Source organism: Bufo bufo, chromosome 1 (genome assembly GCF_905171765.1).
Source record: "Bufo bufo chromosome 1, aBufBuf1.1, whole genome shotgun sequence".
NCBI lineage: Eukaryota > Metazoa > Chordata > Amphibia > Anura > Bufonidae > Bufo > Bufo bufo.
This window is the reverse complement of record NC_053389.1, coordinates 450,770,309-450,786,665: the sequence shown is the minus strand read 5'-3', so window position 1 is coordinate 450,786,665 and position 16,357 is coordinate 450,770,309. Positions and strand designations below refer to the sequence as shown.

The window sequence follows — 16,357 nt, the reverse complement described above, 5'->3', positions numbered from 1 at the left end:
CGTCTAAGTAGGGGACGATTCTAAGGCCCTGAGTTCTCAAAAAGGCAATCATTTCTACTATTAATTTGGTAAATACCCTGTGGGCAGATGATATCCTGAAGGGATGGGCAACAAATTGAAAATGGGCTAGGTTCCCCAGGGGATCTTTTATGGCGAACCTTAGGTATTTTTGAGACTGGGTTAGTTTCGGGACGTGGTAGTACGCGTCCTTTAGGTCGATTGTACACATCAGGGCGTTTCTTTTTATCAGAGGGATGGTGGAGCTCAGGGATTCCATTTTGAATTAGTAGGCAACATGTTAGTTAAGATCCTTTAAATTTATTATCATCTGATAAGCACCTCCATTTTTTTTTTATTTTTTTTTACTAGGAACAGGTTTGAGTAGAAGCCCTGACCTTGCTGAGATGGGGGAAACCAGAATTACTACTCCCAATTTTTGGAGGTCCTGCATCCCTTCCCAAATTAAAGTCAATTGTGCAATCTTTCTGGGTGGGACGGGACAGACCCTATCCTGTAACAGTCCTTTATAATGTTTAAAGCCCAAGGATTTGACGTTACAGATTCCCACTGAGGGTAAAAGTTCTTTAGTCTTCCCCCTATCCTGACGTCATTGTTTGTCGCTGTTTTTGTTTTGGGGGTTGAGTAGATATACTCTACCCCGTCCCCCTTTTACATAGCTCCAGCGGCCAGTTTTGCCTTTTCCCCAAAAGGATTTTTGTTGGTTAAACTGGGAACGAAAGACCAATTTCCTTTTTGGTCGGCTTTTCTTCAGGGAAACCTTTTTTTTTAGTGTCCAGGATGGGCCCGAAAACAAATTCGCCAGAAAAGGCTATCGAACACAATTTAATTTTGGATGCTATATCTCCCGTCCAGGATTTCATTCAAAGGGCCCTTCTAGCGGCATTAGATAAAGCCACGTCTTTAGCCGACAACCGGATTGTCTCTGCGGAGGCGTCCGCTAAGAAGATTGTAGCTGATTTCAACAAGTTATTGAATCTAATAGCTGTTCCCGAGATGTTTTATTAAATAGATGTTTCGCTAGTTCATTCAACCAGAGGTACATCAACCTATCCACCGAGGTGGCCGTGATATACAGTACAGACCAAAAGTTTGGACACACCTTCTCATTCAGAGCTTTCTTTATTTTCATGACTACCTATTCTAGGTTCTTCAAAGTAGCCACCTTTTGCTTTGATTACTGCTTTGCACACTCTTGATGAGCTTCAAGAGGTTGTCCCCCGAAATGGTTTTCACTTCACAGGTGTGCCCTGTCAGGTTTAATAAGTGGGATTTCTTGCCTTATAAATGGGGTTGGGACCATCAGTTGCGTTGAGAAGTCAGGTGGATACACAGCTGATAGTCCTACTGAATAGACTGTTAGAATTTGTATTATGGCAAGAAAAAAAGCAGCTAAGTAAAGAAAAATGAGTGGCTATCATTACTTTAAGAAATGAAGGTCAGTCAGTCAGTCAGCCGAAAAATTGGGAAAACTTTGAAAGTAAGGGCTATTTGACCATGAAGGAGAGTGATGGGGTGCTGCGCCAGATGACCTGGCCTCCACAGTCACTGGACCTGAACCCAATCGAGATGGTTTGGGGTGAGCTGGACCGCAGAGTGAAGGCAAAAGGGCCAACAAGTGCTAAGCATCACTGGGAACTCCTTCAAGACTGTTGGAAGACCATTTCAGGGACTACCTCTTGAAGCTCATCAAGAGAATGCCAAGAGTGTGCAAAGCAGTAATCAAAGCAAAAGGTGGCTACTTTGAAGAACCTAGAATATGACATATTTTCAGTTGTTTCACACTTGTTTGTTATGTATATAATTCCACATGTGTTAATTCATAGTTTTGATGTCTTCATAGTCATGAAAATAAAGAAAACTCTTTGAATGAGAAGGTGTGTCCAAACTTTTGGTCTATACTGTACGTCTAAAGGTTATACATTGCAGATTCCCAAGACTTCCTCAAAAGGCTATCTGCTTTCCTTTCCATGGTGTCTTTTAACTGGGAAGAGTCTTCAAAAGGTAGCGAGTTTTTATTTATCTATCTTTGCTACCTGGATGTCAATTCTAGGCATCTCAAATACTTTGGATTCGGTGGGATCGAATAATAACCTAAATTCTCTAAAAATACCCAATTTCTTTTCAGGGTACGCCTATTTCTTTCATGTTTTAGTTTATGGGAAATGCTCTACAGCGTTTAGTTTTTAATCCCCCAAACATTTCCTCTTGTACCAAGTGAGGTTTTTGGACGTCTTCTACTACCATAGTGTCTCTGACCGCCTTTAAAAGATAATTTCCTCAGAGGAAAAAAATTTTTTTTGAGTCATCTGTTATTTCCCTTTCAGATAAGGGACACTCCTCTTCATCTTTTTTTGGATGAAGAGGCCTCATCATCCAAACCGTCAGTCGGAGGAGATGTCTATCAGTTTGACGTTTTGGCAGATGTACAGTAAGGCCTTCGTGAAATGATGCCAAAAGATTTAACTTCCTCGTGGATCATAGATTTGAATTCCTGCATGATAGACGGCGGTTCATCTCACAATTTTCGTAATACACTCTTTACAGTGTTTTTTAGTATAGTTATCAGAAAGTTTAGTACAGCATTGGAGGAATTTCACACTCTTCCTGGGCTTCTTCAAAGTCTGTTTAGAGCCCTATGATGAGAGCAGCTGTACTAATGTAGGATTCTACGTATAGTACATCAAAATAAGTGCAGTATACATTAAAATGTGAGGTAACTTTGACCAAGGGGAGAACATTGCCATAGTAGGTATTTCTTATAACACCTCCTATAGTCCCCAAAACGGAACCAGCAATTTTGCTGAGCCTGCTGCCACTACCACAAATATGGGCACTCACTGTTTGTAGCACTGGAGAGTCATGCTCTTTCGGCTGCTGCGGCTCAGACATCTTGTGTCTCTGTCGGAGAGGCACAAAGTTTAAGTCTGCGGTGTGAGTTACAGAAGCACTTCCGGGTATACTCTTGACCCGGAAGTGGCATCAGACGCCCGCAACACGTGCGGTCTCATGCGTCTGGGCCAGCTGATCTCACTTGGAGTTGAGGAGGCCCGTGGTAGCCCCAGGGCAGGCTCCTGATTAACAGGGAGCGTGACCCTGTCGTCTCCCTGTCAGCTTTGGCATGTGCCTCCGGAGAGCAGGGGACATACCCGGAACGAGTTCTCTGCAAGGGAAGCGCCGGACTCCCGATGTAGCTCCCAGGTACGGAAAAAAAATTAAAAAAAAAGGGGTAGAGATAAATAATACACTTCCTCCCTGACTGGCAGAAAGGACTCTGTCCTGGCCACTGTAAGGGCAGTAACACACTGGTGTATGGTGGTGGGAGGGGTCAATTTAACCTGTTAATGCTCCTACAGAGGTTAGGGGTCAATCTCTCATGTGTGCTGTCATGGTGGTAAAATATTGAAATTACTGGTGTTTTATCCCTTCAAAAATTATGTAATACCTGTGTGCCCTTAAACTACAACTATCCACAGCACTTATGGTCCCATACAAAAAAGCAAAGCAAACAAAAAAAAAAAAACACAAGACAGCGAAAAAAAAAAAAAGTTACTGGTTCTTAACCTCTTAAGGACACGACGTACTGGTACATCATGATGTCCTGGTACTTAAGGACACATGACGTACCTGTAAGTCATGTGTTGTTCTGATCACTGCCGCCCGGCTGGCGGTGATCGGAACAAGGTGCCTGCTCATATCATTGAGCAGGCACCTCGGCTAAATGCACGGGCGGGGGTCCTGTGAAGTTTGTAAAATCAGTTTTGAATACCTTGAGGGGTGTAGTTTATAGAATGGGGTAATTTTTGGGTGGTTTCTATTATGTAAGCCTCACAAAGTGACTTCAGACCTGTAGTGGTCCCTAAAAATTTGTTTTTTGTAAATTTCTGAAAAATTTCAAGATTTGCTTCTAAACCTTGTAACATCCCCAGAAAATAAAATATCATTCCCAAAATAATTCAAAATGAAGTAGACATATGGGGAATGTAAAGTCATCACAATTTTTGGGGGTATTACTATGTATTACAGAAGTAGAGAAACTGAAACTTTGAAATTTGCTAATTTTTAAAAAATTTTGGTAAATTAGGTATTTTTTTTATGCAAAAAAATATTTTTTTTGACTTCATTTTACCAGTGTCATGAAGTACAATATGGGACGAAAAAACAATCTCAGAATGGCCTGGATAAGTCAAAGCGTTTTAAAGTTATCAGCACTTAAAGTAACACTGGTCAGATTTGCAAAAAATGGCCTGGTCCTAAGGTGAAATAAGGCTGTGTCCTGAAGGGGTTAAAGGTGTTTTCCACTCTTTTTACAAGCAATGGCCTGTCTTCCCCCACTGATCAGCTGCTATGCTCAGGCACCAGAAGTCAGTGCTGAATTTCACAGGTCGATCTGTATAGCAGATGGAGATAGTTACTGCAGTGCCGCTACTATTGACTTAAATCGAAAAATGCAAAAGCCATAGAAACTTCTGCAATAAATCTGTTGCATGTGATTATATCCATAATGTAGCCAGAGCTCAATAGTCTGTGGATGATATAATGCAAAACAAGAAGCTTAGTCCTTCCAGCCACACCAACTCACGGCTCCTGCGATACAGATAAATAAGTGCCCAGACAACCAAAACATCCTAATGTGAAAGGGTATGCTGAGGATTTGGTTATCATTCCAGTGGTTGTCTGTAGTACTGAACTACCCCTTGTTAAGGACTCATAGGAGAGAAAGTTCTGCAAACAGATATGCTGCATTCAGGGTAGCATAAAATCACAAGTTCATTTTAAATTTAGAGGATGCTTAAATGTATATTTTTAATAACAGCACATCTATATTTTAGAGAACAGTTAAACATCTTGAGGAATATTACAAGTGCTTTGCTTTCAAGGCCAAAGGAGGGGAGCATATGAACTAAACTGTCATGTAACAATGTACAGACCCATGACTGTACCTCCCTGAGAAACGCCTTTTCACATACCATTTGCAGTAGGACAAAGCCAAAAAAGGTAGAATTAGCAGGGTCCACATGAACAAGTGAGTGACAAACTAAAACCAGAAAGCTCACCCTTACCAGACCCTTCATAAACACAAGTAGTACTTATTTTCTGGATCTTCTGTTTATTTCAACAGACAAGCACACTGGTAAAACCAATTGACAGTTGTGAGCTACCAAGCAGAGTGCACGTACAACCAATAATTACATCTGGGAAATGGTAGATCCTACATGGTTGAGTTTTTCTTTATAAAAACTAAAGTGTCATGTAAGTTTACATTATTTTAGTCCATATGTTTACTGGGTCAGGCCAAGCTTCTTCTTCAGAGATTCTGGCATCTCAGGGGGAGGAGGACGAGGAAGCCTGAAGTAGACCTTCACAGAGTCATAGATGAACCATTGCAGAGCAGTTAGCGTACCAATCATGATAATACGGGCTGTCAGCCCCTTCCAGACTCCTTCAAATAGACAAAAAATGAAAATACAATAAGAACCAATATATACCAAAACCACAAATAACTGCAAGTGGGATGAGTTATACCTTTTGGTCCGAGCTTCTTAAGGACTTGTAGAGCGGTGCTTCCCTTTTCTTTGTTCAACACGGATACCACAGAATCAGCAGGGTGGGACACAATTGCACAGAATACACCAGCTAAAGATAAAGGAAAAAAAACTGAAGCACTGGTAGAAAAGAAAGCAATGCAAATATTTTCCTATATAGCCTAAATATTTGGCATTTTTAACATTAAGGATCTGCCATTTGCTAACACATCTGTTTTTAAAAACCAGTAATGAAAGCTTTTCCCTATAAACATTTATTCCCTAACCACAAGATTGGTGATAAATGTATGATCACTTGGGGATCAAGTATTTGGACCCCTTCTAATCACAAGAATGAGTGACTTCAGGTCCCCTGTGCAAATGGAACTGTGATACACGTGACCATCACTTCAGTCATTTCTAGGAGACCGAATGATAGCCAAGCACTGTACTCAGCTGTGAATGAAGCAGTGATCACACACACTTGAACCATAGTGACCTTCACAAAGTGGACTCTGGGACCCTCATGCTTGTGACTGGTAGAGGTCCAGGACATCGGAGCCCCAGCAGTCATACAGTTATCACCTATCCTGTGTAGAGGTGATATGTACAGAAATGCAAATCTGGTCAACAGAAGATCTTCTCTACAACAGTCTAGCATTTCTCCGTAAGGTTCCCCCACTTATGGTGTATGGGACTTCAAAAAAAAAAAAAAAAAAAAAAACTTACCAATATAACCAGCAACAAAAGTGACAACCAGCTGCTCGCCCTTTGAACATTCACTGCGTGGCTTGGGTACAACATATTTATAGAGGGCTTCAACGGTACGCTCAAAGCAGGCAAACTTCATCATGGTGTATGGAATCTGTCTCATCCAGAGGGGAACAACACCTTTGTAGAACCTGCACAAGTTAAATATTTCATTACAAAAAAAATAAAAAGCGCAAACAGGCAGCAATATTAGGAGCAGGATAGATTGACTGTCCACACATTAGCCGTATCCTACTGGTGATAAGCGGTCACAGTCATACTGTAGCCGCTGCCATTAGAACAAAAGGGCCAATGTGAAGGTATATTGCTCTTACATGCCAATGACTCAAGCACCTTTGACTGTACAACCGTAAAAGTTGCTGGTTGTGCCTGAACTGGAACTGCTGGAAGTGAACCAACAGAACTCAAGACAGGTTAAACAACCACAAAGGTGGATCTAAGGAAGCATGTGTTTGGACTGCAGTTATTGACCAAAACCCTAGGTACCACGTTAACACTTACGCCCAAACTCCTTCTTCGGCATACATCTTAGGGGCTGCTTCCCGCAGAGTGTTTGCATATCCTGGCTGTGTTTGGATACGAACTTTTGCAGCTTCCATTGGAGCCAAAGCAATATCTGCAAAGAACTCAGCGCTGGCAGATGCAGCCAGGTACAGGGATGTGCGCCACAAATAGGAATTTTCCTGCAAGAAGAAGTAGCCTTAGAAGAAACATTCTGCAACTACTAGAGCAGTGTTGGCGAACCTATGGCACGGGTGCCAGAGGCAGCAGTCGGAGCCCTCTCTGTGGGCACCCGCACCCTTGAAAAAGTCTTTGGTGTACTAATATGCCTTTGATTTTTCCTGTCCATCAGCGCAGTGCATACTATGAATGGCATAGGCAGGCTATTATAGCTAAATGATACATGGAAAATATACTATATTGCGATTCAGGTTAAATTGCTGGCTTGGCGATAAATAAGTTGGCTTTGGGTTTCAGTTTGGGCACTCTGTCTCTAAAAGGTTCACCATCACTGTACTAGAGGATTATATGCAGTGCCTTTAGTGAATTATAGAGCCATTTATACATACCGTATTTTTTGCCCCATAAGACGCTTTTTTTTTTTTACCCCCAAAAGTGGGTGAAAAATGTCCCTGCATCTTATTGATACTTTGGAGAGATTTCAGAGAAGAGCTACTAAACTAGTACATGGATTGCAGGATAAAACTTACCAGGAAAGATTAAAGGACCTTAACATGTGTAGCTTGGAAGAAAGACGAGACAGAGGGGATATGATAGAAACTTATAAATACATAAAGGGAGTCAACAAGGTAAAAGAGGAGAGAATATTTAAAAGAAGAAAAACTGCTACAAGAGGACATAGTTTTAAATTAGAGAGGCAAAGGTTTAAAAGTAATATCAGGAAGTATTACTTTACTGAGAGAGTAGTGGATGCATGGAATAGCCTTCCTGCAGAAGTGGTAGCTGCAAATACAGTGAAGGAGTTTAAGCATGCATGGGATAGGCATAAGGCCATCCTTCATATAAGATAGGGCCAGGGGCTATCCATAGTATTCAGTATATTGGGCAGACTAGATGGGCCAAATGGTTCTTATCTGCCGACACATTCTATGTTTCTATGTTATTGGCGAATGCTAATAATGGAAGTGCTCATTAGTACCGGAGGACCAGGAGGCGGTGAAGGCTCTGTACTCACCGCTTCCTGTTCCTAGGCTGTGCAGTGGCTGCGCATAGCGTGAGGGCGCTCTGACCTCAAGCTGTGCACGCCAGTTCACAGCACAGCCGACAGGAGGAAGAAGATCGTGGGTGGTGAGGAGCAGCGGCGTCCAGGAGCAGGAGAGGTAAAGTGTTTTTATTTTATAAAACATGAGGCTGCTTGGGGTTGATCCGATATGGGGGCTCATGAGAGGCACAAGGACGATAATCTGAGGTTGGTCTGATTGGGGGTCATTTACATTGGGGTCTGAGCAGACATCTGATTGTGGGTCTCATCTGAGAATTTATTGGGGTCTTACTAACATTGGGGGTCTGGGGCCATCAGCTGAGGTCTGCTTAACATTGGGGGTCTGCCCTGAGGTGTAATGAAAAATATATTTTTTTATTGTCCTCCTCTAAAACCTTGCGTCTTCTAGGGTGAAAAAAATTGGTAAATAATGAATTTAAAAAGGTATTAAGTAGGGACAAACGTGTCAAAGCAAAATCCTACCTCACCAAGAAGGTTAGAATACAAGACTTTGAAAACTTCATAGAATCCAAACTTGCACAATCCTTGCATTGAATAACCAATGAATGTAGGGGCCCATCCTTTACCAAGGCCACGGACTCCATCTTCTTTCAGTGTTACAGAAAAGCCGTTGAAAATGCTCTTGTACTTTTTCGGATCAACCTATATTTAAGGGAAAACAAAAAAGGTAGTAATCAACACAAGCAGCTTCTAATTAATGTTTACCACGTCTAAACTGCTGAAAGTGGAGGATAATTGTGGATAGACAAGCCAAAGGCGGTATGGTCTTTAGAACTACAAGACAACGTGCAGGTACAGCTGCCCTAAGGGGCAGAGACTTCAGCATTTTTGACTTTACAAGCAAAAGTTGCTGGGACAGGCATTTCAATGAACTGTGAAGTCAAAATACCTTACAAATGCAAAGCCAGACCAAAGGTCAGAGGACCGTACAGATACCTGCACAACCAGGACAGCAGTTTGTGTAAATTTGCATCCCTTTCTATGTGCTCAGCGCGAGGGGGAATTTTAAAATAAATCATAACCTGATCTTATGACATCTGTATTTTTGACAAAAGTTCTATGTGGTCAAGATTCAAACAAACAATCTCTAAAGTCTTTGCATAAATTTCCCATAAAACATGCATCACATTTTCCCCTGAGTTATGGACAGTGTAGCTTGCTGTGCAATGCTGCTTGCGTAGCTTCCATTTACAGCTATAATTTATGGAAACATTCCCTTATTCAGCTTCTACCTCACAGCCTGGGAGAAAAAAAAAAACTCCCAGGCTGTGGGTGGCTTGGCCAGCGCTACAGCCTAGGAGGAGACGCCCAGCAGAACAAGGGCAGACTCCGCCTACTATAACCAAGTCCCCGAACATACCGGAGGACATAACGGGAGAACGGAGCGGCGCCCAGGGATAATAGTAAGTGCAGTGAGATCCCTGGGCGCCGCTGTATATGTCATGATACTTAGTTCACAATGTCAGGATTGGTGAAAGGTCCTCTTTAACTCAGCTCATCCACTTGATCGCGCAGCCGGTATCATCATCATCTTCGAGAACCTGCAAAAAGGACCTTTGATGGTGTAATCGTGCTCGGTGAGCGTGATTACATCAAAGGTCCCTTTTGCAGGTCCTGAAAGAAGAAGACTGTGGCGGCTGCGCGATCAAGTGGATGAGGCGAGTTAATTTTTTAACCCCTCAAGCCACATTTTAGTAAGCATTCTGTATTAAGAATGCTATTTTCCCTTATAACCATGTTATAAGGGAAAACATCTACACAACACCGAACCCAAACTTCAGTTCTGGGTACCACATTGTTTATCACGCGCGTGCAAAACGCATTCCACCCGCGCGATTAAAAAAAAAACTGAACGCAATCAAAACTGACTGAAATTGTGTGTGCACTCGCGCGGGTTTCCCGCAAGGCACCCGGCGAAAATCCAGGACGCCCATCTGAAAGAGGCCTAAGGGCTCTTTCACACAAGCAGATGCCGTGCAGGTAATCTGCTGCGTGAAAGAACAAAGCCCCGTTCCGGACAGCAGAGACACTTAGCAGTAACATGATTGATAACGCTCTGTGCCTCTCTGACCTTTTTACTACAAAAATCACAGTGAGATAAAGTTGTCACTGATTTTGTAGTAAACAGGTCACAGAGAGGCACAAAGCATTATCAATCATGTTAATGAGAAGTGTCTCTGCTGTCCAGAACGGGGCTTGGCTCTCATTCACACAGCGGATTACCCACACGGCATCCACTCGTGTAAAAGAGTCCTAATTGGAGCAAGAATGGGGAGAGCTCTGGGTCCATGTGGGGCACAGGGTTCTAGCTTTAGGAGAATGAGATTGTCCTGCAGTAGGTCTGATTTTCATTTTTCTACATTAAACCTAGGATTACCCTAGCTCAATGAACAAATATACTTGTCTCAGTACAGCCCAACATAATGGGTAAAAAGCCACACAATACATCGCAAAGACACGAAGTACAGTAAAAAAAATAAATACATAAAATGTTAATTTATTAGTGTTATACCCACCTGAATGCGACACTTCACCAGATCCAAAGGTACCACTGCAGTGTGAGTTAAACCACAACTGAGGATGCCACCAAAGCCACACATTGCATAAAACTGCGAGGAGCCATATTCACAACTGTAATCTCCTGCATGAACAAACCAGAACACACCATGCTTTTATAACAAACATGCATTGCCCCAAACTGCTTATTAACAGAGCAAGGTCATTTAGAAAACACACTGGTTAGTTTACACTTCACTCCAGGATCCATGCAGACAAACCTGTATTCTGCATTTGACCAGATCTAACGGGACCACTGCAGTATGTGTCGTACCACAGCTTATGATGCCACCAAAGCCACACAGAACAAAGAACTTCCCCGATCCATAACCACAGCTATATTCCTCTGTATAATCAAAATTAAAAAAAAAATATACAAAGGCTTCTTACATCATAAGAATAGACTTTAGTGGGTAGATACACTAGTGCTGCAGCTTTTCTCCTAACATACAGTATAACCAAGCAGTAATATCTGATTGGGCACTGTGAAGGCCAGGGCAGATCAAATGTATATCTTCTCTACTAACGCTTGTTCCTCATCTTTTCCTTTTCACTTCTGTGAAATGGTCTGGCGCTGGCCTATAGAATGAAAAACAGGCCAGTGTTGGAGTTAGGGGTGGGCAATATAAACAAATTCAGGCAACGATATAGATTTTGGCTATATCGCGATAAGAGACCACGGAGCAGTAGTGAATTGAAGAAGCTTCTCACTCAACGCTCCGTGGCCTCCCGACTCTGCACTGCGCACACATAGTCAGCGGGCTGGCTGGCACTGCGTGTGACGTCAGGTCCTCCAGTGCATGCTGGGAAGAAGATGCGGTCGGTCTGATGGCGCTGGCTGGGGGACACTTCATCTTTACACAATACACATGTTAAAAATTTCTTGAACAGTTTTGTAATTTGTATACATGAAGAAAATATTATATCATGATATACTGCACATGCTTAAAATTGTATCGAGATATAGATTTTAGGCCATATCGTTACGTACCAATTTACACAAACCAATGAGAGCTCTTTGTAGAGGCTCTCTGGTCAGTATAAGGTGTCCAATAATGACAAGAACCTCATAAGAAAGCCAGAGCAATCGTCATTGCGGAATATATATTCAGAAATAACTAAGTCATTTCAAATGTTAAAAGGGTTGTCTCACATCAGGATACGTCATCAATGTCAGACAGGACCATGAGACCCGCACCTATCTCCAGAAAGGGACCCCACGTGTAGCTACTCTCAATTCATTTCTACTGGAGTTCCGAAAATAGCCAAGCACCTGACATTGGCGGATGTCTCAGAGGTGAATGGAAGGGTGGCCGCACTTGCTCAGTGCACTTTCCACTAATTTCTTTGTGGCGTCCAAAAATAGCCAAGCACCTGACATTGTTGGCATATCCTAGAAAAATGCCACCAGTGCCTGAGGGTGAGACAACCCCCTTAATGCAAAGCCTGCATATGGGAACACTACATGACCTTGAAGCTAGTGACTTCTACCAGTCCCCATTAGTACAAACTCATATCCTGATAACAAGCTGGATCCTGCCAAATCCTGCACAGCAAGATAATGGGTGGAATGTGAAGGTAAAGCAATCCCTAGTGGTCACTACATACCTAATTGCTATACACACTTACCGTCCGGTGCAGCAGCGGCAGCAAGGCGGCGAACTGGCTGGACCTGGGGGGTGCTGCTCTTCCTTAAAGTCACATTCTCCTGTCCCAATTGAAAATGTGGAGCACTGAAAGGGTTCACCCGGGCCAACTGGGCAACGGTGGAGTACATCTTAGCAGCTATGGGTATAAAGTAGGACGGTAATCAATACGCATATATGAAGACATGCTGGACTGGTAGAGCCTTCTCACCATAGTTTGAGCACTGAAGTTCCTCCGCAGCATGCAACTGTTAAAAGGTCACTGAGATGTCACAAAACAGGATATAGACATAGCAAAGGTTCTGATCAGTGGGGGTCTGAGTGCTGAGACCCCCACCACAATCACTAGAACAAGGAGAAGCACCCACATAAGACACTGTCTCCTAAAGGGTTGTTTCGGGTAACTAATTTTCGATACTTTTGTCCCGGTATCGATACGATACCGGGATTCGCCTTTTATCGATACTAGGCTGTGCTACTGTGCGGCCATGTTCCCTCAGCAGCACGGGGAAAAGGAGGCTGTCTCAGTCTCCCCCTCAAGATGGGAACGAAGAGAAGGGCGCACTGCGCCACCAATAATATCCAACGTTTATTACATTACAAATAAAGGCAGCAGAAACATTGCCGGTACCTGACAAAGGGTTAACTGCCGCTGATTGCGGCTCCCTGTCAGAGGTCGGGTGTCGGCAATGTGTTTCTGCCGCCGGCTGTATGTGTATTACACATTAATCATTGTTGGCGCAGTGCTCCCCCCCACCAGTGTTAAAAACATTGGTGGCACCCTCCCCCAGTATTAATCATTGGTGGTGCAGTGCACCCCCCAGTATTAAGATCATTGGTGGCAGTGGCAACAGGGTCCCCTCCCCTCCTCCTCATTGGTGGCAGTAGCAGCTTCTGATCATAGCCCTAGCAGTGTAATCGCGGGGCTCCGATCGGTTACTCTGGCAGCCAGGACGCTATTGAAGCTCTGGCTGCCATGGTAACATCCCTGCAGCTCAAGGGATGAAAAGATCCAAGGTTCCAGCCCCTAAGGGGGAAATAGTTATTTAAAAAGTAAAACACACCAAATTATTAAGTATAAAACACCCCCTTTCCCAATTTTACATATAAAATATATAAATAAATAAACATTACATACCACGTCCGAAAAGTCCAAACTACAACAATATTTTTTTTAAAAATCTATGCGGTAAACTAAAAAACACGCGATTTAACTTTTGTCACCTTGCCCCCCCCCCCCCCAAATAAATAAATAGGATAGGACTGTTCAATTATGGGCCGGACATTCCATAAAATGCATGCAGCATTTTTGGAGTTATATATAATTTTTTTTTTGCATGGAATCGAATATCGCAATACTTTTTTTATGGTATTAAAACGAATCAAAATTTTGGTATCGAAACAACCCTACTCTCCACACTGTAGACTTTCTACTCTTCTGCAGAGAGAACATGGTATGAGTGCCCCCCATTTCAGTGGTCAGGGGGCTCAGCACTCAGACTCCCACTCAAAGCCTTTGACATGTATCTGATATATCAAATGTTTTCGGAGAACTCAGTGACCCTTTAACATTCAGGTTATTTGAGATCTGGTCCCTAGATCTGCTGAATCAATTGGTTAACCTCAGGAAACCCAGAATGGAACATAATTGTGGTTTCAGATCTGAATGTGGTAGATAGGCGACAAGGACACAAACAGATCTCCGCTACCTAATGGGCGCACCATAAAAACTGTCATCCACAGCAACCAATCACATTTCTCCTTTCATTTTCATAATTGGTCACTAAGTCCATGTTACACACGCTGGAATTTCTATGGCCACTTACCTTTGTACATGTATAGAGAGCCCAGCAGCAATTCCAGATGAACCTTCTCCTATAATGTATGTTCCATTCATAACCCTTGACCTCTCCCCACAGACCACATGCAGATACAGGCCAGCCAGGAAAAAATGTGTAAAATCACATCACCTCAGAGTCTAATTGGGCAGATCCCCCAGTTATAACGCCCCAGGGTGTCCCGACTACATTGTAACTGAAAACTAGGCAACCTGTTCTAATTCTAGGAGGCATAAGTGAGACCCTACTGCTGCAGGACAAAGCATGGCACCCAGATCCTGTGAAGGAGGACGTGTCTGGAGCTGATCTGGAGGAATTGAATGTCTCTTCATGGTCAGTGGGCGGGATCGCTGAGCAGAAGAGGCCGCGTGTGACCGGGTCACCGTCCTCAACCGGACTAAAGCTGTAGACGGCTCCCTCAAGGACACAGCCCCGAACAAACCGGATGCCTTTGTACCTGAAGCCCTGCGGCCGCTAGCCTCACAATCAATTATTGTGCCTTCTAAAAAATATATAACGCGTCCCCTAAAAACCGCCATGCTTAATCTAAAGCTCTACCACACAAGTGGGCCGCCTAATGGAACTGTTCTAGGAAGACCTCCGCACTGCGGCCTACCAGCACTCACCTCGAAGATGGCGCTCACTCGGCCCTCACCGGCTAACAGAGAACGAACGTCCTCCAGACCTAATGAATTTGTCCTTCCGTGACGTCAGCGCACCGCCCCCGCACCCCGTCCACCGACATCATTGGCTGTTGCGAAGAGCGTCATTAAAACCCTTCTGTTCTTATTGGCTGTTGCTCAGAGGAAGGGCGTCTTCGGTCACGTGACCGCGGTAAAGCGAGGCTTTACGTAAAGAGCGTGCGTCTCAGCTGATCGCTGTCCTGCTTGACTCTGGGTTCAGTGTGTATGCGGCTGTTGTCACCTGCAATGTCACTGAGAGAGGTCATCTCCAGCGTGACCTTTACTTACAGTTTATCTGCTATTCTGGGGGTTTTCAATGAACACCTGTCCTATTGAAGGCTCTATTTTTTTCTATGGAGGTAGTAATCCAGCACTCTGGAGACTAGAATGGAGTTGTTAGAAGGTATGGAGTCCATAATCTAATCTGTTCTGTGCTGAGCAGGCTAGAATGGAGTTGTTAGAAGGTATGGAGTCCATAATCTAATCTGTTCTGTACTGAGCAGGCTAGAATAGAGTTCATAATCTAATCTGTTCTGTACTGAGCAGGCTAGAATGGAGTTCATAATCTAATCTGTTCTGTACTGAGCAGGCTAGAATGGAGTTGTTAGAAGGTATGGAGTCCATAATCTAATCTGTTCTGTACTGAGCAGGCTAGAATGGAGTCGTTAGAAGGTATGGAGTCCATAATCTAATCTGTTCTGTACTGTACTGAGCAGGCTACAATGGAGTTGTTTGAAAGAAGTCCTTTTCTGGGAGTCCATAATCTGTTCTGTAGAAAGCAGACTAGAATGGAGTTGTTAGAAGGAGGTCCTCTTCATGCAGTCCATGATCTTGTCTGCTCTGTACTGAGCAGGCTACAGTGGAGTTGCTAGAAGGTCTTCCTCCTCATGGAGCCCATAATCTAATCTGTTCTGTACTGATCAGGCCAGAATTGAGTTATTAGAAGGATGAGCTCCTCATAGAGTTCATAAAGTAGTCTGTTCTGTACTGATCAGGCCAGAATTCAGTTATTAGAAGGATGAGCTTCTCATGGAGTTCATAATCTAGTCTGTTCTGTACCAAGCAGGCTAGAATGGAGTTGTTAGAAGAAGGTCCTCCTCCGGGATTCCATAATCTGTTATGTACTAAGCAGGCTAGAATGGAGTTGTTAGAAGGTAGTCCTTCTCATGCAGTTAATAATCTAGTCTGTTCTGTACTGAGCTGGTTAGAATGGAGTTGTTAGAAGGAGGTTCTCCTCCTAGAGTCCATAATCTAATCTATTCTCTACTGAGCAGGCTAGAATAGAGTTTTTAGAAGGAGACCCTCCTCATGGCATCCATAAATAAATTGATTCAAAAATCAAAAGAAAAAAAGTCTCAAACCACAATCTTGTTTGGAGCACAGCAGGTCTATGGTGAGCTAGGGTCACATTAACACTTCGTGAAATTTATGGCATCCATAATCTAGTGTGTTCTGTAATGAGGTAGTCAAAATTAAGTTTTAAGAAAGACATCCTCCTCCTTGAGTCCATAATCTAGTCTGTTCTGTGCTGAGTAGGCTAGAATGGAGTTGTTACAAGGAGGTCTTCCTTCTGGAG

The 16,357-nt window shown here is 43.2% G+C and overlaps 1 protein-coding gene and 1 non-coding gene across 3 annotated transcripts; both read right to left on the bottom strand.

The window, feature by feature from the left end:
* Positions 1-5,108: 5,108 nt before the first annotated feature.
* Positions 5,109-14,833, bottom strand: SLC25A3 (solute carrier family 25 member 3). 2 transcript variants are annotated; one of them, XM_040408334.1, is made up of 8 exons: positions 14,725-14,833; positions 12,244-12,399; positions 10,575-10,699; positions 8,521-8,700; positions 6,816-6,997; positions 6,273-6,445; positions 5,545-5,655; positions 5,109-5,461 (listed from the first exon to the last, which is right to left on the bottom strand). In XM_040408334.1, the coding sequence occupies exons 2-8, from the start codon at positions 12,389-12,391 to the stop codon at positions 5,301-5,303; spliced, it is 1,080 nt and encodes a 359-aa protein (XP_040264268.1). In that variant the 5' UTR covers positions 12,392-12,399; positions 14,725-14,833; the 3' UTR covers positions 5,109-5,300. The 2 variants fall into 2 exon arrangements, with proteins under 2 accessions (XP_040264268.1, XP_040264276.1); XM_040408342.1 differs by lacking the exon at positions 10,575-10,699 and adding an exon at positions 10,836-10,960 and having other exon boundaries at positions 5,301-5,461.
* Positions 6,523-6,765, bottom strand: LOC120987483. The gene has a single exon (XR_005776080.1). It is a non-coding gene; the product is annotated as a small nucleolar RNA SNORA53 (small nucleolar RNA).
* Positions 14,834-16,357: the final 1,524 nt, after the last annotated feature.